Genomic DNA, 26799 nt, shown 5'->3' with positions numbered 1-26799 from the left:
TTTCCTAGTAGGGAATAGGCTCACTGGAATGACTTTGGCAGGAATCTGAGTACTGGTATTAGAAGGACCCCAGCCTGGTTTCATCTGTAGGAAGAAATTATGAATCCCAGAGACACGGTTCTAAAGCAACCGATTTTTTCTTTCTATACAATATGAGCAGGAACTCTATTTTTGTTGGACTCACAGCCCGTGGGGACCTGCTCACAGGATTGCTATAGGGAAGACTGTGCAATAATGAGTTATTTTTCAAAGGACCAAGCTAGTAGTCAAAATAATAGAAATTTGGGGGTTCAAGATAGATGTGCATTGAGCTGAGTTCCACATTATAGTATAGTAAATTATGGTTTAATTGGGCCTCTGTGTCTTTACAGAATGCATCCATCACTTCTTATTCTTGAGGCTTATTTATAATCATCCAAGGAAAAGAATAGCTCAGGCCTTTCATTTAAAACCCAGTTGGCAGCAGTAAGATCAAGGCGGGGAGGGGGGAGAACTGACATAAGTGATGGTAAGGAGGCAGGGGGTGTGTGTTGCGGAGATGACAATTCCAGGTGGCACCCTGGGAGGGGCACTGATTCCTTAGTTAAAGCTGTCTGGCCTCTCATCTGGACACTCTGCCAATTGCTTGCTGTGTGACCTTGGGCAAGTCACTTAACTTCTCTGTGTCTCAGTTCTCCTGTTCTCTCTCCTACTTAGACTGTAAGCACCATGCAGCATAGGGACTTTGCCCAACCTAATTAATTTGTATCTACCCCAGCGTTTAGAATGGTGATTGATACACAGTGTTTAACAAATACCATAAACATTTTTTTTTTAAATCCACAGGTGAGAGTTAGATGGCAACCTAGGAAATGGATGCTGAGGGCACTGAAAATTCGAAATATTGATCAGGAATCAGGTTCAGAAAAGCATTCTCCCTCCCTCAACTCCATGCCTTCCCCTCTTCCCCTTCCTCCTCTTCCCCGCAACCCCAGCCTCCCCAGTGAAAACATTGCTTAGCAATCAGTTTTTGTACAATAACAACTTAGGGTTCAACGAAAGATAAGGTTAGAGAAGAGCCAGTTGAGAGGAGCTAGAGAATATGGATACTGTTTCAGCTGGGCTAAAGAGAATTAGATAAGTTCCATATTTGGAGGCCCATTGGTTGGGAAGGGCACTCTTGACCTGGAAACAAGAATGGGAAACATAACCCCTCTTCCAGTTCCGGTCTAGACTGACCCGACTTATGTAGAACAAATGTATTCATTCATATTAATGTCTGTCTCCCCCTCAAGTATGTAAGCTCATAATTGTGGGCAGGGAATATGTCTGTTTATTGTTATATTGTATTCTCCCAAGCACTAGTATAGTGCTTTGCACACAGTAAGCGCTCAATAAATACAACTGAATAAATGAATGAGTGAATTGTTGGATGTGCAAAGAATGAAACTGATAGCCAACCACGGAATTGGTACACAGAGCAGATGCACAAACCCTGCCCCTCTGTCCACTATATCCATTAGTGAAGTCGGTTTAGGTACTTTCTTCATGTTGGCTCCCAGATCCCACATAGGCAGCCTTTCGAGCTTTTTAATGGGTGGTGCCATCTTGGCACTGACCACCTAGGCAACCCATTCCATTTCTCACTGCCTCTTCATCCCTTGCTGTCCAACTAATTTTCAATCAGTGATATTTATTGAGTGATTATTGTGTATGGAGCACTGTACTATATGCTAAGGGGAGGGTACGATACAACAGAATTGGTAGACACGTCCATTGCCCTCAATGAGCACGCAGTCTAAAGGAACCTTAAAGCATGCTTGTTTGGGGAGGGGCAAATGGAAGGAGGCCAGAGGCAGAATGAGCAATGACTGAGATGCCATATCATGAGGATCGTAGCCAGATGGTGAGCACAGCTAAACCTGACTTCTTGGACCTAGAGTTTTGCACCAACTGTATTTGCAGAATCTGACCTGACCTGACCCAAATCCAGTCCAAATCCGACAGGCATCACCTTGCTACATGACCTGGTGGCATCACACAGAACGTGGGAAGTGCATCTTCTGACTTCACCTCATGGCTGCAGAATGACCGAAGCTGGCCCTGGATAAGAACAGCACTCCGGGGGAAGGCAAGTATGGATTTAAATATTTCCCTTTTTGGTATCCACTCCTGCTGAGGCCTACTAAACATAGCTTCTCGGTTCTCGGGGCTTGAAAGGTTAGGAATTAATTGGGGAAGGCTTCTTGGAGGGCTTTGAAGAAAGGGAGAGCTGTGACCTGGTATACTTCAATCAATCAGTCAACTGAATTCATAATAAAAATAATAATAGTATTTGTTAAGCGCTTATTATGTGTCAAGCACTGGACTACGTGATGGGATAGACTCAAGATAATCAGGTCCACATGGGGCTCACAATCTAAATAGGAAGGAGAATGCTGATTGAATCCCCATTTTGCAGATGAGGTAACTGAGGTACAGAGAAGTGAAGTGACTTGCCTAAGGTCACACAGCAGACACGTGGCGGAGCCGGGATTAGAACCCAGTTCCTCTGACTCTCAAACCCATACTTTTTCCACGAGCCCCATGCTGCTTCTCAAGCACTTTTATTGAACACTTATTTTGTGCATAGCACTGTACTAAGCATTTGGGAGAGTACAGTATAACAGAGTTGGTTGGCATGTTCCTTGCCCACAAGGAGATTATAGTCTAGAGGGGGAAACAGGCATTAAAATAAATTACAGATGTGTACATAAGTGTCGTGGTGCTGAAGGTGTGGTATTGACCACACACCATAGGATACAAATCCAAGTACGTAAGATAATAATGTTGGTATTTGTTAAGCGCTTACTATGTGCTGAGCACTGTTCTAAGTGCTGGGGTAGACACAGGGGAATCAGGTTGTCCCACGTGGGGCTCACAGTCTTAATCCCCAGTTTACAGATGAGGGAACTGAGGCACCGAGAAGTTAAGTGACTTGCCCAAAGTCACCCAGCTGACAAGTGGCAGAGCCGGGGTTCGAACCCATGACCTCTGACTCCAAAGCCCGTGCTCTTTCCAGTGAGCCACGCTGAGAGAGGGAGTAGGGGATATGAGAGCTTGGTCAGGGAAGCCCTCTTAGTGGAGATGAGATTTTAATGAGGCTTTGAAGGTGGGGAGAGTGTTGGCCTGTCAGAGATGAAGGGAAGGAAGTTCCAGGCCAGAGGCCGGATGTCGGTGAGGGATTGGTGGATAGACAAGATTGAGGTAGAGTGAGTAGGTTGGCATTAGAGGAGTGAAATGAGTGGGTCAGGTTGTAGTAGGAAGTCAGCAAGATAAGACACAAAGGAGCAAGATAATCACGTGCTTCAAGCCAATGGGTAAGGCGATTCTGGTTTGATGTGGAGGTGGATGGGCAACCACTGGAGATTCTCGAGGAGTGGGAAGACATGGACTGAACAGTTTTGTAGAAAAAGGATCCATTCAACAGAGGGGGAGAAAGGCATTAAAATGTGTACGTAAGATGTGTACATAAGATGGATTGGAGTGAGGAGAGACAGGAGGCAGGGAGGTCAGCAAGGAGGCTGATGCAGAGGTCAAGGCGGGATAGGATAAAAGCTTGGATCAGCGTAGTAGCAGTTTGGATGGAGGGGAAAGGGTGGATTTTCATGATGTTATGAACGTAGACCTGACCGGTTTGCTGACAGACTGAATATGTGGGCTGGATAATGCCAAGGTTCTGGGCTTGTGAGACAGGGAGGATGGTGGAGCTGTCTACAGTGATGGGAAAGTCAGCGGGGAAACATTTTAGTGGGAAAATGAGGAGTTCTCTTTTGGACAAGTTAAATTTGAGGTGTTGATGGAACATCCAGATATAGATGTCCTGAGGGCAGGAAGAAATGTAAGACTGCAGAGAAGGAGAATGATCAGAGATGGAGATATAGATTTGGGAACTATCCACATAGAGTTGGTAGTTGAAGCCATGGAGCGAATGAGTTCTCCAAGGGAGAGGGTGTAGATGAAGAGTAGAAGGGGACCCAGAATTGAGCCTTGAGGGATTCCTACAGTTGGGGTGGGGGGGAAGGCAATAGAGGAGCCTGCCAAAGAGAATAAGAAGGAGCTGTCAGAAGGATAGGAGGAGAACCAGGAGAGGACACTGTCAGAGAAGCAGCATGGCCTAGTGGATCCCAGCTCTGCCACTTGCCAGCTGAGTGACTTTAGGGCAAGTCACTTAACTTCTCTTCTGGGGAAGCAGCGTGGCTCAGAGGAAAGAGCCTGGGCTTCGGAGCCAGAGGTCATGAGTTCGACTCCCGGCTCTGCCGCTTGTCAGCTGTGTGACTGTGGGCAAGTCACTTAACCTCTCTGTGCCTCAGTTACCTCATCTGTAAAATGGGGATTAACTGTGAGCCTCACGTGGGACAACCTGATTACCCTGTATCTACCCCAGCGCTTAGAACAGTGCTCTGCACATAATAAGCGCTTAACAAATACCAACATTATTATTATTCTCTATGCCTCAGTTACCTCATCTGTAAAACAGGGATTAAGACTGTGAGCCTCATGTGGGACAACCTGATTACCCTGTATCTGCCCCAGTGCTTAGAACAGTGCTCTGCACATAGTAAGTGCTTAACAGATAGCAACATTATCATTATAAAGCACGGGCCTGGGAGTTAGAGGACCGAGGTTCTAATCCTCTCTCTGCCACATATCTGCTCTGTGACCTTGGGCAAATCACTTATCTGTGCCTCAGTTACCCTATCTGTAAAATGGGGATTAAATCCTACTCCCTCCTACTTAGCCTGTGAATCCCAAGTGGGACAAGGACTCATGTTCTTCCCCTTGACTCTATTTATTGCCATTGTTCTTGTCTGTCTCCCCCGATTAGACTGTAAGCCCGTCAAAGGGCAGGGACTGTCTCTATCTGTTGCCGATTTGTGCATTCCAAGCACTTAGTACAGTGCTCTGCACATAGTAAGCGCTCAATAAATACTATTGAATGAATGACTGTGTCCAAACTGATTAGATTGTATCTACTTCACCACTTTGCACAGTGCCAGGCACATAGTTAAGTACTTAACAAATACCTTTTAAAAAAACCAAGGTTAGGTAATGTTGCCAGGAGAAGGGGCTGGTCCATAGTGTTGAAGAGAGTTGAGAGGTCAAAGAGGATATAGGATGGAGTAGAGACCACTGGATTTAGCAAGAAGGAAATTATTACAAATATACTTGAAGGGAAAGGGATTTTCAGACAGGGGAAAAAGGCTGGAATAATAATAAAAATAATTGTGGCATTTGCCCAGCTCTTACTATGTGCAAATCATTGTGTGGGGGTAGATACAACAAGATCATCAGGTTGGACACAGTCCCTGTTCCACATAGGGCTCAGAGTCTAAGTGGGAGGGAGAACAGATAATGAATCCCCATTTTGCAGATGAGGAAACGGAGGCACAGAGAAGTTAAGTGACTTGTCCAAGTTTGCCCAGCAGACAAGTGGCAAAGCCAGGATTAGAATCCAGGTTTGCTGACTCCAGGGCTGTGCTCTTTCCAGGAAGAAGCATGTGGCAGAAGTGGGATTAGGACAGAAGATGAGAAGTTCAGATTTATACATGCTGAGTTAGAGATGTCAAAAAGGGTGATGCCACGGAGGCAAACGTGGAATTATAAATTAGATAACTTGTTGAGAGTAGAGAAGTAGATTTGGTCAACATTCCCATGTGGCAGCTGAAGGCAGCCAAATGGAGGAACACCCAAAGAGAGTGAAGAGTTGCAGACCTCCAGAGTTAGGAGAGAAGAAGGAGGAAAAGGAGCTAACGAATGAGATCGAAAAGGAGCACTCAGAGAGTAGGACAAGAACCAAGTGAGTACAGTGCTGGCAAAATCAATGTCTCTAATAGCAACTCGAGGAGAAGGAATGGGTCACTACTGTTGGAAGCAGTTGAAAAGTCAAGGGGGATTAAGACTGAGTAGAAGTCACTGGACGATGTTACGAAGGAGGCCATTGATGACGTACGGGAGTGAAGTTTCATCGGAGTGAAAATCCACTTGAAATGGATGAAGAAGAGAGTTGATGGAGCGGAAGTGAAGGCGATGACTGTATACTATCCATTCAAGAAGTTTGGAAAGGAATAAGAGCAGCAAAAGAAATAGGGCAATAGTTAGAGGTAGAAAGTTAGGGTTAGGTACAGGAAGAAGGAGTAGATTTAAAGAACAGGAGGGAGATCTCTTAGACAGCCGGGAAGGCTGCCTGACACCTTCTCTTTTAGCAACGAAATAGTTGGTGAGGTCATCAGTGGTGAGGAAGGGAGGTGAAGGTGGCACCGGGGCTTTCCGGAGGGAGCTAAAGGCTCAGAATAGTAGGAATCACTGAGGGAGGACTAAAATACAGGCCGAGCAGACGAGGAACCTGAATTATAACGGGTCAGTGTGAATTTGAAATGGCAGAAGTTGGCTTGAGGCCTGGATTTCCATCAACAAGGCTCAAGTGTGTGAAAACAGGAAGCGGACTAAGGGGGAGGTGAGGAGGGCTCTAGGGAGAAAAATCCTCCCTCTATCTCAGTTGTGCTCCAGCACAGTGAGTTGGAGGAGAGAACTGCAGCTTGTAGGATGTTTAGAAGGTGGTGCACTGAGCAGGAGTGAGATTATGGACAAGCATTGGTGAATGGAGGGATGAGGAGTTTGGGATAAAGGGAGAATACCGTCAAAGGCTGGGAGGCTTGTAGATCCTGAAGGGGATGGAAACAAAGAATCTATATCTTTCTTCAGGTCTGTCTCTCCAGGTGTCTGTCTTTGTGTGCCTTTGGATCTGTAAGAGTGCCTCTACTGTATCTACCTAAAAAAGTCTTCACCCATCTCCCTCCACCGCTGACCTCTCCCTCTCTGATTCCCCCTCCTCCTAGATGCTCCATTCCCTGCTCTGATACAGGGGAGAGGAGGACATCAAATTCATGAGAAAAGGTAGCTTGCTTTGAAGAGTAGGGGGGACGGGGGTCAGAAGGTCTTGGATTCTAATCCCAGCCCTGCCACTAGTCTGCTGTGTGACCTTGGGCAAATCATTTCACTGGGCCTCGGTTTCCTCATCTGGAAAATGGGGATTGAGACTGTGAGCCCCACATGGGAAAAGGAACTGTGTTCAAACCGATTTGCTTGCATCCACCCCACCAAGACCTTAACAAATACCGTAATCATTATTACGTACGGGACAGTGTCTCCGGCCTGGGCTTCCAGTCTCTGCCACAGTTGCTCTTCACAAGCAGGTGTGGGTGATCGGGAGAGGGGTGTGTGTGGCAGCGAGGGAGGGTGGGGGGAGAACTCATTAATTTGTACTTGGCTCTGAGAATACCAAAACCTGAAACTGGTTCCTCTTTCACTCTTTCTGAATAGCAATCAGTGCCATTCTCATTGCCTGCAGTGAAAGACTCTATGTAAAAGGCAAATAGCATTATCACCCACATAAGCATATTGATTGTTGAAATGTCCTGTCAAATAAACCCTAAATGTTTTTACTAAATCCAACCACTTACATGGCAAAGCGACAGAGAATGACACATGAGCAACAAAGAAACGCAGTACCAGTACTCTCAAAAGCAAGGCAGCATTAACAAGCCCACAGCGAGCCAATGGTACAGTAAAAGCCGGATGCTCAAAGGGGCTAGCATCCATGGCTTAGGCCACTGAGTGTTACCAAAGGGTCACTGCAGCTTTCTTGGCTGTCAGTGGCCTTTTAAGGCTACTTTCAAATATTTCTAGTGATTGGCAGCTGGAACAATTGATTAAGCACGGCAGATGAGCATATTGGAAATTCTTATTGCTTTTGTGATTAAGAGATGGTGAGATCCCCAAGGAAATAAAAGCTTGTGCTTGGGATTAATATCTGAGTCCTCTCTTTAACCAAGGGCCAGAAGGTCACTCCGCTGACACTAAAGACATTTTTTCTACCTGATTCCGTTTATTGTAGTTCCTAAAGGGCTTCCATCCTCTTGAGGTTGGAGGGAGAAGTATCTTAGCTGGACTTTTGTAATTTTACCTAACAAGTTTCTATTCATATAAGCATTTCGCAGATGTGTTCGATGTGATGTCAAGACCATGATGCTCACTGCTGTTGCTTTTATGTGAGGCAGGTTAATTTGGGTTAACAGGCAGCAGTCCTTCGGAATAAAAACAATTACCTTGTAATTTCAATAGGAACAGAACACTCCATCCTAGTGGCAGTCTCTAACACTGGGACTACTTTACAGGGAAACAGTCAGAATTCAAAATGCCTATCGACTGGCTGAAAAGCAGGAACTGTGCTATCCAGAAACTCTGTGGGGGCACAAAACATTCTACCCTACATAAACACAAGAAATGACTGTTGAGAAAGTTTTGAGCCACTATCACTTGAGCATACTGGTGCTCCCACGAGCAGCTGTTATCTGGATCTGGGCAACCCCTCCACAAAAACATCTCTCTTGCTCCTCCCCATGGAATAGACCTGAAAGCCAACAAGCAAGTCGTTGCCAAACATCTGGGATGGCAAGGGTTAACGCTATCCCAGTGGCCTCCCCATTTTATAGTCTAGTTGAAGGCTGTTTGTGTGGTTCAAGTTTACATACAAAGTTCAGTTCTGGGGTATTACATTTTTATATATTTGCCTGCACGTCCTAATTGTGAAAGGGTGACTATAACCATTGAAATATTTTGAAGAATGCAAAAAAAAAAAAATGTGGTTACAGGCTTTTGTCTTTTCATCACTTACAAAACCCAGCCACATTTAAAATGAAAGTTTCCTAGCTATAAAATACAGGCAAGAATTTGACTGAATTATTTCATTTAGAAAGCAAGCAGCTGGTATCCATGTGCCTTATTCCGTATTAAGAATTTCAAGGGCTTTTAGGAAACATATTGATTCGATGAAAAGGGAGGCAGGAAGGAAAGAAGAGAATATTCTTTTTTCAGTCAAAGTTCAAAGGAGCTATAGATGAGCAATTAAAGCAGACTATATCCCTTAGCACAAAGTATCAATGACTACAGTAATGTCTGGTGTGTCAATAGTGCACAAAGAAAGAGACGTAGTGGGGAGCTCTTCATGGTTTTGCCCATCATTTGCCATATTGCTACTAACTTGAGAAGCAGTGGGGCTTAGGGAAAAGAGCACAGACCTCGGAGTCAGAGGACCTGAGTTCTAATCCGGGCTCTGCCACGGGCCTGATATGTGACCTTGGGTAAGTCACTGAACTTTTCTGGGCCTCAGATTCTTCATCTGTAAAATGGGGACCTATTCTCCCTACCCTTTCGGTTGTGAGCCCCACGTACGACAGGGACTGTGTCTGACAATTATCTTGCATCTTCCCCTGAGTCTAGCGCAGTGTAAGCACTTAAGAAATGATCATCTCTAACCTTGCAACTAACTCTTTCCTACTGTGTGTAATTTATTTGAATGTCTCCCTCACCAGACTGTAAGTTCCTTGGCCTCAGGGGCCATGTCTACTGTCTCTACTGAACTCTCACAAGCACTTGGTACTGAGAGACTGATTGATGAAACACATCCTCAAAATCATTGTCTTCGGGACAGGTGGACTGGGGTGGGAATTATCACCAGGTGAGGGACTCCTAGAGTAATAGGACCTGGGCAACCTGGGCAATGTGCGTGTTGGGAGGCAGAGGGGAGAGCGAAATCAATCAATGGAAAGTACGATGCAGTTAGGCACAGTCTCTGCCCTCAAAGAGTTTACAGTCTAATGAGAACTACTGTACTAGAAGTGGTTCTACTCAAATATTCTTTCTTGCCTTCCCAACCCTCTCTGGTCCCCGTCTGGAGCTCTGAGAGCCGAAAAAAAATCTCCCCAGGGCTACTAAATGTCTAGAATGTCTCCCAGAAAATCGCCCCTACTGCTAGGAGCAGATGGATAAGATTAAATTTCTGCTCTGTGCTGTTTGTTGCTAGATGGGAATGCATCTTCTCTCTGCAAGCTGAACTATGGAATGTGAAAATGGATGATGAGCCAACTAAATCACTTGGCAGAAAAACATGATGTCATACTTGACAGTGGTAAGTTTGTTCATGTCTCTCCTCAATCTTTTAAAATAATAATAATAAAAAAAATCCACGCATCAAGAGTTTAAAGCCCACCCATTTTTGGTACTAGTGCACGCCTTCCTCAAGACAAATCAGAATACATTTCAGCATAAAAGATTTTCCCCCATAACTGCACATCATTAAAAAGTGGAAATGGACTGCTCTTCAAATGACAACACAATTTCTTCCTTCGAGCTTTGATTATTTTGAAGGACACATGGTATTCCTATAGCGGGGGGATACATTCTTGACGAACCCTGCCCTAAAGAAAACTCGTATTAGAGAGCGCGTGCCTTGACCGACATTTAGATAATTAGCAATTTTCATAATGGTTTGGAAGAAAATACGAGTCTTCAGTGACTAAAAAAGAACACACAGAAGAAAACTTTTCGTGAGAAAAAATGTTTCATATGGCTCCTTATAGGGGCACATATGACCTGCTAGTTAATTGGAGAACTCTACATTAAATCGAATACCCTTGTCGTTAAGGGCTACATCAAGTACAGATTCTATTACCTCTTTCCTCATTCCGAATGCATCCCCGCTATCCTTCCATATTTAGGGAAGATATCATTGCTTCATTCTTTTTGTATTATGGAAAAGTAGTTTCTTTAAGGCGCCACAGTCATCTTTGTAATCTTTTTCTCCTCCTTGCGGCATGAATAATTTTAATATTGCTATTTCCTAAAAAATCTATTCTTTCTGCCTGTCTTTTTTATTCCACTTTGCCATGAAGCATATCATTATCTAGCAGTCCTGATGAGTGGATAATGAAACACTTCTTTTTTCAATTGGATTGGGTAGCTGTCAGAGTGAAATGACACTAGTTTGTACATCCCTGACACAATACCCCAAGCTAATTGATGGCAAACAATAGTACCTGTCTTCTGTGCACCAAGACAAAGAAAACAAACATGTGTCAACCGATGGCAAGCTATGGCAATGGATACACAAATGTGTTAGGGAAATGGATCTATTAACTAAAGAGAAGGTTCAGCCCTGGAGAACATGCCTATTAACTCTGAGCTTAAGAGTCCTGCTGTTCACTAGGGAGCCGAAGTAAATAAGATAAAATGAGACTTTACTGATGTAGGGACAGTGACATGAATATTCAGCTTCTCTGACAAATAGATTTTCCCTGAGGGGATCCAATCTCCTGTGTTAGCTTGCCAATTGCATTTCCACACCATGCAGCCAGGTCTACAATGAGTGAAGAAATTATGAGTCCTAAAGCAACCTGGGAGGATAGATGCCTAGCTGTCTTTCTGCCCCCTATAAAACTTCAAGGTTCTGCCAAGCTCCAGGATCTCAAATGGAAGAGAAAATTCTATTCAGTCCAGGAAGACTTGTCCCAAGGCGAGAGGAAATGCAAGACTGCGGGGGTGGGAGAGGAGAGGTCTCAATCTGCTCTCTCCCTCCTACTGATCCTCACTCCTCTCCCACTACAACCCAGCTCTCCCATTTCACTCCTCTAACACCAATCTACTTACTGTGTCTTGAGCATATCTGTGTCTAAAGTTGGATCTCCCCAGGAAGGCTTCCCTGATTTCTCTCTCATCTCCTCACCCTATTCCCCTCCCTACCGCATCAGCTCTGCATGTGAGTTTCCACCCCCTTAAGCACTTCACTTAGATACTCACCCTATCCCCCAGCATTTAAGTACATATATGAAAGCAGCATGACGTAGCGGATAGAGCACAGGCCTGGGAGTCAGAAGGTCACGGGTTCTAATCCCGGCTCCACCACTTGTCTGCTGTGTGGCCTTGGCAAGTCGCTTCACTTCTCTGTGCCTCAGTTACCTCTTCTGTAAAATGGGGATTAAGACTCTGAGCCCCATGTGGGACAGGGACTGTGTCCAACCCGATTTGCTTGTAGAGTGCTCTGCACACAGTAAACTTTCAATAAATACCATTAACCGATTGAGAGATTTAATGCCAACTTGCCCACATGACATAATAAAATCATTGCTTTATAATTTTTCACAAATAGATCCAGATGCTTCCAATTTTAAATCGAATATTGTGCTTTGCATCTGTAGGATCATGACCTTGGAAATGTCAACCATAAGCAGTATGAGACAGTGATTGATGATCCAGGCTTTGGGCAGACCAAAGCCTCCCTCCTTTGTCTGTCCAGATTGCCACGGTGCCTTTGCCAGCTTCCTACAGACATCATGTTGAGCATTGCCATTCTATGGGTGACAGCCCATTACATACAACAACAACAACAACAACGATAATAATAATGATAATTGTGGCATTTTAAAGTGCTTACTATGTGTCAAACACTCTAGATACCAGCTAATTAAGTTGGATACAGTCCCTGACCCACATGAGGCTCAAAGCCTAGGTAGGGGGGAGAACAGGTATGGGCCTTCCCTGACTAAACCCTCATGTCACCTATCCACCTTCCCATCTTCATTGACTGAGCACTTGACTGTGGACCCCTTAAGTACAGCGTGGCTTAGTGGAAAGAGGCCGGGCTTGGGAGCCAGAGGTCATGGGTTCGAATCCCACCTCTGCCACTTGTCAGCTGTGTGACTGTGGGCAAGTCACTTAACTTCTCTGCGCCTCAGTTTCCTCATCTGTAAAATGGGGATTAACTGTGAGCCTCATGTGGGACCACCTGATTATCCTGTATCTATCACAGCGCTTAGAACAGTGCTCTGCACATAGTAAGCGCTTAACAAATACCAACATTATTATTATTATTATTACTTTGATACTCTCCTCAGCCCCACAGCACTTATGCACATAGCCTTCTACTCTACTATTTCTCCTAACTGTAATTTCTTTTAATATCTTTCTCCTTCTGTTGACCGTAAGCTCCTTGTGGGCAGAGATAGTGTCTACCAGCTTTATTGTATTGTATTTTCCTGAGCACTCAGTACAGTGCTCTGAACACGGTAAGTGCTCAGTAAATACCACTGAGTGATCGACTCATTGATCCCCATTTTACGGATGAGCAAACTGAGGCTCGGAGAGGTTAAGTGACTCGCCCAGGGTCACCCGGCAGACAAATGGCATAATCGGGATTAGAACCCAGGTCCTCTGACTCCCAGGCCCCTGCTCCTTCCACTAGGACAGACTGCTTCTCAATCTGTAGCTCAGGATTGCCACTAACCTATCAGCACTGATTTCTAAATCACCTCCACTCCTGTTACCCAGTACCAACTCAAGGAGACCCTCCATAACCAATCAGGAAAAATAACAGTACTTTGTGGCAGATTGGAAGAATCACTAATCACGACTGGACTACTGGTTGCAAACGTCTAAGAAAGGTGCTCCTTGGCAAGTCTACCTTATGGTGATTCTTGGGTGATGGTCTTGTGGAAAGCCAGAAATGTGAAATGCCAGCAATGTTATCATTAATACTTAAAGTTCATGTAGCCTTAGTCAAAGAAATGAACAGTGCTCTTTCTTACATTTTCGAATCTGGTGGCTTGTGAGTTCTGTCTCCCCCATTAGAGTGTGTTTAGGGAACATAACTTGTACTTCTTTTGTACATCCCAGATGCTTAATATATTGCATTGAGTAGGTAGGTGTTCAATAAGTATCATTAATATTATTACCACCTGTCTAGTTCTTGAGGATGCCACTGAATTTATTCCTCTTCTATGTATGTCCCAAATTGAGTGGCAATTCTGAAGATGTGCCATAAGTTATCATGGTAATAATAATGGCATTTGTTAAGAACTTTCTATTCCAAGCACTTAGTACAGTGCTCTGCACATAGTAAGCGCTCAGTAAATACGATTGAATGAATGAATGTGTCGAGCACTGTTCTAAGCATTGGTGTAGATACAGATCAATCAGGTTCGACCCAGTCCCTGTCCCAGAGGGGGCTCACAGTCTGAAGTAGGTATGAGAACGGGCACGGAATCCTCATTTCACAGTTGTGGAAACTGAGGCACAGAGCAGTTAAGTGACTTGCCCAAGGTCACACAGCAGCCAAGTGGCAGAGCCAGGTTTAGGACCCAGGTCCTCTGACTCCCAGGCCCGTGCTCTTTCCCCTAGACCACTCTGCTTCCTAGAGAGAAGTATATTTAAACAAACTATTTAGATGCAGTTGAGGGAAAAGGAAATTCTCAGACACAAAAATCAAGGATACAGTTCTAAACCACCACATAATATATTTGCTCTTAATGACCCTTGGATAATTAGAGATGACTGAAAAGGACTGAGATCTTTTGTAATTTTTATCAGAAGAGAGCTAAAATGTAATTTAAGACAACACAGTGTGGTCCCTGTAACTGGAAGAAATTAGATTTATCCTATTACCTTAAATTCTCCCGCTACAAAATGGTGACAGTGGTATTGCTCATTTCATGGGCAGGAGGGTTAGCAGTGGAATTTAGCTGTGCTTATGTATGTAAGGTGTAAGTACAATTCATAGTCAAAAATACCCTTTAACTTCAATTATATAGACATCTTGGGCAGAGCTATCTCTATAAATGAAAGGATCCAACAATTCTGGCCAAAGTATGAGGTTAGGTCTCAAAATCCGGGTAATGTGCATACTTAAGACGATGCTAATAGAAGTCATCGCCATAAGATGCCAAGTACACATCTACCCTGAATCCCTGAGGAAATCCACTGTCTTGACAGAGATTTTAGTTTGGCTGAAAGGACTGTGATAGCTCTCCATGGATTTAGACAAAGTTATTTAGTAGAACTGCCTGCAATAATTCAGGAATACTTGGTCATCTGGTTTGTTGACTAATACCAGAAGACACTGCAGAAATGACTGTAATCTATTCAGCATCAGCTGTACTTCAGGGGCTAATTCTAGAAATAGTCTTTCTTATTTCCATTTTTAGGCCCTGTACATCGACCCGATAAATTGAAAACATGATTTCATAACCTTTGTTATGATAACCTCCCAACTTCTAAGAACCTCACTGGACAATACTTATTGATTATGGAAGTGACATGGGATAGAATTTTATCTACATGAAAGTATTTGCAAGAACCCTACCAGTGTCCGACTCCCTTTTAAAATTCCTTTTTATTTTATTTTTTGGAACCAAAGGCCTGAAGCTAGAGGAAAAAGCATTAATATCACAAAGTGATTGAGATTTTATTTTTATGAATAAAAGCTAAGAATTTTAAAGTCTGGTTCCCACAGCAACCATAACCCAGCCTCACTGAACCTTCCCTCTCTGCGGCTATGAAATTGTTTTTGCTCACCCGCAGAAATATTTTTACAGCAAAAATTTGTGCATATTGTAGAACCGTATAATTTGGCTTAATCTTGTGTGAAAAACTAACATGAATACAGTGGAGTAAGTGGATGTGGGGAAATTGAACAAACACAAAATTAAGCAGCTCTACATCCCATGAAGGCATTAAAATTACATACAAAATGAAGCATGTGCCGGCAGGGAACAGAATTTTGATTTCCGTCACTTGGGCGGGTGTAAAACCTCAGCCATAATTACAACTTGTATTTTCAGGCATTTTCTTCCTGAGGAGCTTTTACGGTTTTATCTCCTAATATCTTATCACATCCTGATGAGACAGCCAAGACCGCTTAAAATCGACAAATCCATAGAGAAACAGCTTGGCCTAGTGGACGGGGAGCATGGGCTTGGGAGTCACAGGACCCGGCTTCTAATCCTGGCTCTGCCACTTGCCTGCTGTGTGACCCGCCCAAGGCTTCTCGGTGTCTCAGTGTTGTCATGTAAAATGGCAGTTAAATATCTGTTAACCCTCCCCTTAGACTGTGAGCTTCAGTGTGGGACAGAGACTGTGTCTGACCTTGTATTGTACTCTCCCACGCGCTTACACTTACACATCGAAAGCGTTCTATAAATACCACTGATAGAGAGGCCTGATGATCTCGTACCTACACTTAGTATAGTGCTTGGCACATAGTAGACACATAAACACCATGATTAGTATTTGTGCAAAGGAAGAAATTGAGACCCAGAGAGGTCACCTGAATTGCTTTGCCTTACAACGCCAGCACAGTGACCGGTTCTCAGCCCCAGTTAAAAATTAACCCCAAACAATACACCCACCTCATGCATCTATGTAACATATGTCCTTTTTGTGTTGTTTTGTATAAGTGTATATGTGTAATGTATATATCTTCTTGCATCCATGTACTTTTTAGCCCCAGAGAGACTTGTGAGACTCATTCCATCCTTTCGGTTGAAAATAACTCTTTATAAACTCTGGAAACCTATAAACACCCTATAAACCTTTATAATTCCCAGGAGAGGACCTAGCCCATAGTGGGCATTCAATAAATATTCATTAATTTTGAGGTCCCAGAGCTTCCACTAATAGTTGCTGAATGGTAATTTTCTGCACAAATATATATGGCCAACTGTCAAGTTTGAAAATATAAAAAGCCCGTCTTTCACTCGACTGACACAATTATAGCAGCTTCGAAAGGAAATTATGTCCTTCCTGGATAGACCACCCTTTCTACCCATTAGCCAATCATTCAATCGGTGGCATTATTGAAAACTTTCTACGAGCAGAGCACTTGGGAGTGTTCAATACAACAGAGTTGGTAGATAGGGACCAAGCCCACAACGAGCTTATAGTAAAATAGAGAAGCAGCATGGCGCAGTGGATAGAGCATTGGCCTGGAAGTCAGAAGGTCATGGGTTCTAATCCTGGCTCCGCTGCCTGTCTGCTGTGAGACCTTGGGCGAGTCACTTCACTTCTCAGGGCCTCAGGTACCTCATCTGTAAAATGAGGAGCCCCACGTGGGACAGGGACTATGTCCAACCCAATTTGCTTGTATCCACCCCAATGCTTAGTACAGTGCCTGGCACACAGTAAGCACTTAACAAATACCATTATTATTATTATTTTTAGAGAGGGAGACGGACATTAAAATTAATACATGAATTGTGGATATGTTACATGAGTGCTGTGGGGCTGAGGGAGGGGTGACTACCAAATGCCCAAAGGGTACAATCAATGGCATTTCTTGAGCACCTACTGAGTGCTAAGGGCAAAGTACTCAGAAAGAACAACAGAAAGAATCCAGAAAACGATCGTTTACAAAGATGTCCGTAACCCCTATTAAAGTGTAAGCTCCCTGTGCACAGGAAATGGGTAACTCACTTATTTTGTATTTTCCCAAGTGCTTAGTACAGTGCATTTGCTCTCAGTAGGAGTTCAATAAATGCTATTACTATGACAACTAAAGAGAAACAGGATACAGCAATAAGAGGTAAAAATACATCAGAATGAAATAGCTGAATAAGTAATTGAATATTCAATAAAATAAACATACAAATACAGAAAATATGCAAATATACAAAAGAACTGTGGATAGGAATCAAACACATACGGGCTATGGGTGGGTGATGCAACTGTGGTGTTGTGAATTAATTGATGAAAGACTTTTTCTGTCTCAGTTCTTAAATGAAATACTTTGATGCTCAGTTGGTTATTTCTCAAAGTAAATCCAGTGAAGAGGATTGAAAAAGGGAAAGGGATAATGACAGTGACCAGATGAGGGAGGCATTCAGAGGGTGGGGCCAAAAGAGGATCAGGAGGACTAAAGGAAAAATGAAAGAAGGAAACAGAGAGATGAGAGGCAAGGTGGAAAAAACAAAGAAGAAAAGAGAGAGTAAAGGAAAAGTAAGAAGGCAGAAAGAGAAAGGGGGAAAGGAACCTCAAAACCTGTGACCATCCTGCCTAGAACAGGGTGTCTACTCACTAGAGGTATAGTATTGCAGGTAGCTCTGATTCTGTCCTGTGATCTACTTCTATGCCTCCTTCATTTCCCCCCGACACCCACAGTCCCCCACTAGTCCAGATCCCCTGAAGTCCTCACTGCACCCACCTCTTCCATCTCTTCACTCCTTGCCAATTACTCTGGTGGTAAGATAAAGGCCATCAGTGGTCAAGTCCCCCAATGGCCACCTTCTCCTCCTTCAAGCTTCCCTGCTCCTATTTCCACATTTTCTTCTTTCTAAGCTGCCTCTTCAGAAACCGTCTTCTATCTGCTCTTAAAGTCTAATCCTCCTACCTGTGCCATGGACTCCATACCCTCTCACCTCTCAAAAACACTTGTTCCAACCCTCTTCCCCTTTCTTGCTGATCTCTTCAAGCCCTTGCTCTCTGGCTCCTCTGCCTTCACGTACGCCCAGTTCTCCCCCACACTAATAAACTAACCTTCTCTGGACCCCATTGCACCCTCCAGGGATCACCCCATCTCCTTCCTCCTATTCCCACCCAAATTCCTTGACCTCCAACACCCTTGATGTGGCAAAAACATCCCCTCCTGAATCACCTCCTCTGCCTCCCATTCCTAACAGAGTTGATACTGGTATTCTTCTTGTCCCAGAAACTCACAATCTGGGTGGCATTTTTGACTTCAATTGCCCAGGCCAGTCAGTGTTTCATAAATACCATGAATCATAATAATAATAACGAGGGCAATTGTTAAGTGCTTACTATGTGCAAAGCACTGTTCTAAGCACTGGGGAGGATACAAAGTGATCAGGTTGTCCTACGTGGGGTTTACAGTCTTAATCCCCATTTTCCAGATGAGGTAACTGAGGCACAGAGAAGTGAAGCGACTTGCCCAAAGTCACACAGCTGAAAAGCAGCGGACCGGGATTAAAACCCATGACCTCTGACTCCCAAGCCCGTGCTCTTTTCAATGAGCCATGCTGCTTCTCAATACTACTAGTAATATTACTAGTAATAATACTACTAGTAGTTCTTCTTTTAAAATGCAAAGGTTTGGGTTTTACTTTGCTCAGTTAGAAATCTCACATCCAGCCCACATATAGCTGAAACCAGCATGTAAGTTATCCCAAACAGCCCTCACAGGAAAATGAGCTCAAAAATCAATCCATCCATCCAAGGTATTTACTGAGCATTTAGCCTGTGCCGTGCACTGAACTATGTGCTTAGGAGAGGACAGTAGACTTGGTAGACAAGATTCCTGCCCTCACTAAGTTTACAATCTAGTGGAAGAGCTTAAAATCAGAATTCACCCTTCATCCCCACCCCTCATTCCTGCAGGTGTCCTGTTTTCTCTAGCACCTCTGGAGCTTTATTTATTCATTCAATAGTATTTACTGAGCGCTTACTTACAGTGCACAGCAGTGTACTAAGTGCTTATGTCCCCCTGTTTGATGATAAGCTCCTTGAGGTCAGGGGACATGTCTGTTGTACCTTTCTAAGAATTACAATACATTATACTCAGGTATCACACAATTAGTGCCATTCCTCCTCCTCCTTCTACCATTTGTCTGTGAAGGCCTCAAGCCAGGGGCTGTGTATTTTACTATTATGCATTTCCAAGTGCTGAGTGCCATATTCTGTAGACAAACAGATAGTAAGTACTCAGTAGAATCCATTAGATGAATGTACAAAGTTGCCCATAGGGGTTGCCCATAGGGGCACACTTTTCCCACACCCCTCTGTAGTACTGGGGCCTTCTTCCTCTGGACTTGCTTGGGGGCCTCCATTTTAAAACGAAACCACAGCTAAGAGAGAAATATTTCCTTTGAGTTCCCAACCAAGTTTAATGAATTTAAGGTGCCCAGAAGAGATGGGTGAATTGTACTCTTGGCAGGACTCCAATTCCACAAGAACAAATGTTTTCCTAACCTTGGTTTCCTTAAAGAAAAAGCAGTCAACTGCCTAAATCAATTTAGAGACAGAAAAGATCCTTTCCAATCTATAGCAAATTTTCTCCTTGGGAGGCGTTCCAGAAATAATGGAGAAAGATATGGCATTTCTCCTCCCGGGTGCAATGTGGCAAAGTGAGGAAAAAGGAGACACGGGCATTTAATGTCACTTTGCCTTTTGATCTCATTTGTTACCTGAATAGATGTCATGAACAGGCCCTGGAGATCGTCCCAGTGAGTTGTCTGTGGCATCATGAGGGGAAGTGGCAGGCTGAAGAGGTTGAATAGTTAGGCAATCATTGAGGATGTCCTGGTCGAGCTCCATACTGGACCGCAACTAGGCAAAGGGAAAAAAAAATAGAGAAGAAAAGCTATCAAAAAAGAAAGGTACTGGTGACACCCACTGGAAGGGCAAGAAAGCAGGACCTGGGCATCTTGAAAAAGGGCCTGTTATTCCAGAACACTCTCAGTCCTGTCTTGTCTCTTCTACTCTTGGAGGGGGTTTTTATGGTATTTGTTAAGCCCTTAATATGTGTCAAGCACTGTTCTAAACAGTAGATACAAGCTAATCAGGCCGGATACGGTCCCTGTCCCACATGGGGAATGCCACTGTTTATTGTTGTGTTGTACTTTCCCAAGCACTTAGTACAGTGCTCTGCAAACAGTAAGGGCTCAATAAATACTACTGAACGACTGAACGAATGGGGCTCGTAGTCAAGTAGGAGTGAGAACAGGTATCGCAGTTGAGGAAACTGAGACACAGAGAAGTGAAGTGACTTGGCCGAGGTCACACGGCAGGGAAATGGTGGAGTTGGGATTAGAACCCAGGTCCTCTGGCTTCCAGGCCTGTGCTCTATACACTAGGCCACACTGCTTCCTGTGGTGGCACTGGCCAGGGTTGCAGTGATGTATATTCAGAATAATGCTGCAGGTGCAACTGACTTCTGTCCAGAAGTGAGGACATAGATCAGGTGCGGGATGGCCAGCGAGGCATCCGTGCCTTTAAAGGCACAGCCTTTGGCCATCTGTACTCCCATCTTTGATACATAACAAAGTAGGCTATTTATCTGCAGAAATGCAAAAGAGCAGAATTCCCTTATTTCTGTAAAGGGTGGGAGGGAGGAGTTGAAAAAAACACAGAGGTACCCAACAGGTGTTAAGTCACAACAGGAATGAAGCACTCCTTTTGTGCCAAGAACTGAACTGAGCACTGGGAGAGATCAATCAATCAAATCAATCGGTCGTACTTACTGATCGCTTACCGTGTGTAGGGCACTGTACTACGTGGTTGGGAGAGCACAACACAGCAATATAATAGACATGTCCCCTGCCCACAGTGAGTTTACAGTCTAGAGATTACAAGATAATCAGGTTGGACATAGTCCCCGTCCCACTTGGGCACTCCCAGTCTAAGGGGGAGTGAGAACGGGTATTAAATCCCCATTTTATGGATGAAGAAACTGAGGCACGAAGAAGGTAAGCGACTTGCCCAGGGTCACATGGCAGGGACAATGGCAAAGCCGAGATTAGAACCCAGGTCCTCTGCCTCCCTGGTCTATGCTCTTTCCACTAGGCCAACACATAGGTTCGGAAAAGGTAAGGGCTTTCTCTCTCTTCCCCATTCCCTCCCCCTTCCCTCCATGTCCTAGAGCCAGTCTTGGCATAAACTTCAATGAACAGCCACCTTTTTTTTTGTAGAAAAGAAGCATCAATAACACTGAACTTGACACGTCTGTCAGACTCCTGACACGCGGCAAAAGATTCCCAGGAGCCAGGGAGGGAAAAGCAGCTTCTCTCCACTCTCCTTTCCTCTTTATGTCTTCCCCATGTAAGGCTGCACAGTCATTCCATACAGGAGGCACATTGAGTTTGATAATAATGCTAATCACTGTGGCATTATATTTAATTATATTACATCAATCCATACTGATAAAATAGGATAATTTACAGAACATTCATTCTGAAATACTAGGAAGAAAGAGTCTTCTGCAGCGCCTGAATAATGGAAGAGGCTAAAGAAAATCTCCAATGGTCAGTATTATATTCTTCTTTATCAGCCAGCTGCTGTATAGAAAACAGTTTACTCCAGACCTCATAAACATATGCCTTGTATTCAGTCCAGGAAAGCAAAAATGATACGGTGACCCTGACTGAGAGGAGAAGATCATATAGCACATGTAGAATACAAGAGCTAATTATTTTACCCAACCATTTGCTCAGCTTTGGCACACACCATTCCACATTTTTATCTCTTACAAAGAATCTATGCAAATTATTTCTAATATGCTGAGGGAGGTTACAAGGTCTGTTTGTTATTTCAACCCTAATCTAACACATGCAGCCTAAGAAAAACTGAAAGCAAAAAAAATCAAAGTTAGCATGAGATCTGTTAATCATGTCTAATTTATCTTTTATACTGTGTGTTCTCTGGGGTCCAGATGTTTTACTGAGAGCAAACATGAACACCCATCTGCTTTCTATTACATACCCATTCTTTGGCTTTTATTCTTATCAGTAGTAACGGGGTCTTTGCCTGAAATTAAGGTATTCCCAGAGCCAAAGACATGCACATTTTGCATAGTTTCAAAATCATTAACAGTAGTACTATAGCTTTCATCAAACCCCTTTCACTAAAGCTTCAGTCTCCATTTTATATCGTGGGGCAGTTTATATAGACCTGTATATAAACTCTGGTTTATACACAGAACTTTCTTGTTTTAATGAATCTGCATTCATTCATCTGAATGCTACACTAAAAATGGCTCAATTGTTTCTTGGCAGACAAAATGATAGGTATAGCTGTTTGCTCTCCACTATGATGCTACTGATGGGTGAGCTTCTCCGCATGCATGTGAATGTGGCTGCAAAGGCCAGTGAAGGACCCAACAAGCCAGTGCACATTGTGAGCACGGATAAAAACATTCTTTGCTGCGGGGCTGGTTTGCCACTTGCAGAAGCAGTGTGGCTTAGTGGAAAGAGCACGGGCTTGGGAGTCAGAGGTCGTGGGTTCTAATCCCAGTTCCGCCACCGATCAGCTGTGTGACTTTGGGCAAGTCACTTGACTTCTCTGTGCCTCAGTTACCTCATTTGTAAAATGGGGATTAAGACTGTGAGCCCCACGTGGGGTCAACCTGATTACCTTGTATCCACCCCAGCGCTTAGAACAGTGCTTGGTACCTAGTAAGCATTTAACAAATGCCATCATTATTATTGTTATTACTGTCACTGTTTCTGAACCTGACTCTGGGTAGCCCAATCTTTCCCAAGCCTCTCTGCTCAAGAAGAGCAACCTGCCTTCTAATTGCTGCATGCAAATCTGCTCTGTCTACCGAGCAGCTGTTAAGATTGTGGGCATGAAAGGAAACATCCCCAGGATTGATTTAATGAAAATTACTCAGAGTCAGTGGATGGGGAATGTGTTGGTTGATTGATTGAGCACCATTCTACAGATCCTCACAAGCGTAATGAAAGAGAGGCAGATGTCTAGAGCAAGTAAAACTCATTCTCAATTGCTATAGCCATCCAAAGCTTCCCTTTGCCTGTGACGGGGGTGAATCCATCTGTATTGCTCACTAATGCAAGGCCATATTGTTTCTTTAGTGATGATTTCATTCATTCATTCAGTAGTATTTACTGAGCACTTACTATGTGCAGAGCACTGTACTAAGCGCTTGGAATGTACAAATCAGTAACAGATAGAGACAGTCCCTCCCCTTGGACGGGCTTACGGTCTAGTCGGGGGAGACAGACAGACAAGAACTATGGCAATAAATAGAATCAAGATCTTAGATGAGTGGCAGTCAGTTTATCCCTTTCATCTCTTCAATCTTGGACTTCCACCATTAGTTGCTTAGCTTGATCTACATGCTCCATCACAGGATTTTGTCAGCCTCCATTTTGTTTTAGTCATGAAGCACTACATGGATCTATAGATGCAGTTCCTGCTTGGCAGAAAACCATTTATTCATATTTAAGTCATTTCCATTAGACCGGTGTTGATTATGTCTACCCGCCAAATCCACACTCTGGATTGCTGCCTGGCAGTGCTTTGGAGAAGTGTCCGTTCATTGTTCATGGCGATACTTACAGCTGGATTCCTTTTTGTTCCAATAGGAATTTTTTTGCTTTGTTTTGTTTTTGTTTTGTTTTGTTCTTTTATTCTCAGGATCTTGATTATCGGCCCTCCCGATGGCTTGATGCTGTTTTTTGATGCATTGGCTGTAGTGATAACTTGAGTTGGGGTCATATCGATCAATCAATAAATGGATGCCATTTACTGAGTCCTTACTGTGTGCAGAGCACTGTACTAAGCACTCATCACCTGGCACAGCTGTAATGGTACGTGCAGAGCCCCACACTCCTGCTGCCTCACTACTAGGTTCTCTCCCTGGAAGTGCTGCCACTCATTTCAACCTAGTGGGAAAAGAAAGTTTTCTGCGCTCACCCAGGACTCAGGGCACAGGAAGTCCCTGCAGTCCCTAGGATCTGAGAACCACACCCTCCAGCCTTCATGTTCCCCCACGTCTCAGAAACAGAGGAAAAGACCTTGCATTTTCTTCATCACTCATTTCCCACAGCATGATTTCTCACACTGCATAATGCATTTTCGTGTGTGACAGTCCAACTGGAAAATCTCAAAGTAAGGACCACCAAATTAAGAAAATGTGGATTTTTTTTCATTTGTAAATGCAAATGGGTTGTAAAATAAAATTGTTGAGACAGGGATTCTAGAGAAACTTTGCTGCTATGCCATTCAATGCTTTCTGAGTGAATGGTTAAGTTTGCAGCCCATTTCGTTTCTCACAGAACTGCTTCTCTTTCATGGACTTCTGGTAAGTCCAATAATAGGGAGAATTGGAGATGAAATGAATTTGGCTTAGGGTATTCATTTCCACAATAGCTATGCCTCGAATTCAAAATGAAAACTCAGAGTACAAAAACTTCTACTTCATTTAAAAATGCTTCATACCTTGCAAATAAGCACTAGCCCATGCACTCATCCAATGTTCTACAAAAAGAAGACTCGACCAAATCTCGGGGGAAGTAATGCAAGAAGTGCTGGGGAGGTTGAGTTGTCAATGAACCTATTGTTTGTTCATCATTTCCTCTTCCATCAACAATTTTTTACTCGTCTAAATAATGTCATACATTCTACAATGCCAAGAAATTTTATGTATATAATGTGTACACACAATAAATGACAAAGAAGCAATCTTTTAGCCAGAGAAGCCACAAATTTATGTAACTACTAGGGTTGATATGAAAGCACACCTCACAATCACAATCTCCAAAATTCTTACCTCACAATCAAAGTATCGTCCAAGGAAGGCTACCCAAGACTAAGTAGAAAGCTGTGTATTTTCTCCCATATTAAGTTGAGAGGTGCTTTGATTGGTCTAGAGACTAACATCATGCCACACGTTCAAAATGATAGCCTCACAATCAGGCTCTGACAACAGTGAGCACTGTTAAATGTAATGAGCGGATAAACTGATGTCAAAAAGAAGTTTCAAAGTGGTTGGCCTGAAACGGTAGTAATATGAGTCAGATTGATATACTCTTTAAAATAGGATCATCAAGCCACAACACATAAATCACGTTAGGCTTTGGCTAGGAAGTGGAACTTTGGCTAGTTAGCTAGGAACTTAGCTAGCCAAGTTATTTTGAAGAACTTAGGGTCTCTTAGGAATCCAAAAATGTTGAGGGAAGAGCCCAAAGAAAATTGGACATTCAAGTGGAAGTCTTTGAATACTGCAAAGCTTAAGTTCAGGAATTTTTAACCTGTGTAATTATAGGCACTGAGACATGGCTTCACCATTTTGACTCCTGAACCAAATGACAATCAGCGGCGTAGCATGATAATCACATATTACCAGCAAAGGAGCAGCTCACCAAGCAACTCTCTGAAGATAAAACCATGACAACTGTGTTTGGGAAAAGAGTGGGGATCCTGTCTGGCTACCATGATTAATTCAGAGTGGTCCACAGAGACATTAAGGAAACTGAAAGCCGCATGTTGGGACCTGTCCTGATGACCATTAACAGAGAGTTACTTCCGAACAACACTGCCTGACCTCATATCAACCTGCGTACACAGAAAAGGAGAGTGGCTTTGGATTTGACCTATCCTCTCCATCCTGCTTGAAATTCATATCTCCCACCTCCTGATCACCTCCTCTTGGGTCTACTAAGGATCACCGTTTTGAGGGTCATAATGCCATGAAGCAGAAAATTATAGACTAGTTATTTACGATGGTGTGACAAAAGAGTTTTTCATGCCAACAGGAAGGAGCTAGATCAACCTTGCCAAATGTGCATTAGAAGTGGCAGAGACCACGTGGAAAAGTAACTTCATCTTTGTCACATAGATATTTTTGTTCTATATGATTGTCCTTTTCATTGGGAAAATAGGGAGAAAGGAAAAGCATAACTTTCATACCATCTTTCGTATTGACCTCATGACCTAACCAAAAAGAAATAATCCAACAGTGTGAGAAGGAACCAGTTTCTTCCACTCTCCATGCATTCCAGATCTTCCAGTTCTGATGGGCTTAATTTCTTGGCCAATCCAGGTGCAGGTAAACACTTTGGCTGCTTAGCTCCTGCACAACCTTCCATTACGGAATATTTGCTCCAAATGATAGTTTTTCAACCTTAATAATGAAATCACCCATCAGGCTTGACAAGGGCTCTGCATTCTGAAACTTTAGCTGCTTCCCTAACAATGGGGGTGCTGCTTTAATATATAAAAATAAGCCACCATCAATAGTGATTTGTATTTGTTTTTGTTCAAGACCATTCTGTTAATGTTTATAAGCACTCGAAACAAGAGACGGAAATTCTACTCCTGTCATTTTCTCATTTCAGATATGATTGAATAATCACCCAAGATTAAGTGAGTCAAGTGGAAGTAATTAGAAGGGGAAAAGGCCCCAGATCCTTCAATTTTCAGTTTCATTAAATTTTACTCCAGGAGCAAAGGCATGCTGTTAGTCTGAGGCATAACATACTTCCAAAGAAAACGACGAGCAATCAAAGGGCCTTTTGTTTTGTCTTTCTCCAGTGAGTGTATTCTATCTGGGTTGTACATGTTTATGCATCACCTTGCATGGCTTCCTTTGTTCAGCAGAAATCAAATGCCACAGAAATATGCTTCTGAAGAAAATTGGCC

General features: G+C 43.4%; 1 protein-coding gene across 5 annotated transcripts in view; it reads right to left on the bottom strand.

Annotated features, from left to right (window-relative positions):
- Window positions 1-26799, bottom strand: part of GLIS3 (GLIS family zinc finger 3) — a 489852-nt gene that overhangs the window by 60316 nt on the left and 402737 nt on the right. For all 5 annotated transcript variants that reach the window (XM_029055436.2, XM_039910818.1, XM_039910817.1 and 2 more), the window contains one exon: window positions 19824-19965. In XM_029055436.2, the coding sequence (XP_028911269.1) occupies window positions 19824-19965 (142 nt within the window). The remainder of the gene's footprint in view (window positions 1-19823; window positions 19966-26799) is intronic.

The sequence above is a fragment of the Ornithorhynchus anatinus genome, chromosome X5 (assembly GCF_004115215.2).
Source record: "Ornithorhynchus anatinus isolate Pmale09 chromosome X5, mOrnAna1.pri.v4, whole genome shotgun sequence".
NCBI classification, from domain to species: Eukaryota; Metazoa; Chordata; class Mammalia; order Monotremata; family Ornithorhynchidae; genus Ornithorhynchus; species Ornithorhynchus anatinus.
The sequence above is the reverse complement of the archived record's forward strand: the minus strand, read 5'-3'. Positions and strand labels throughout refer to the sequence as shown.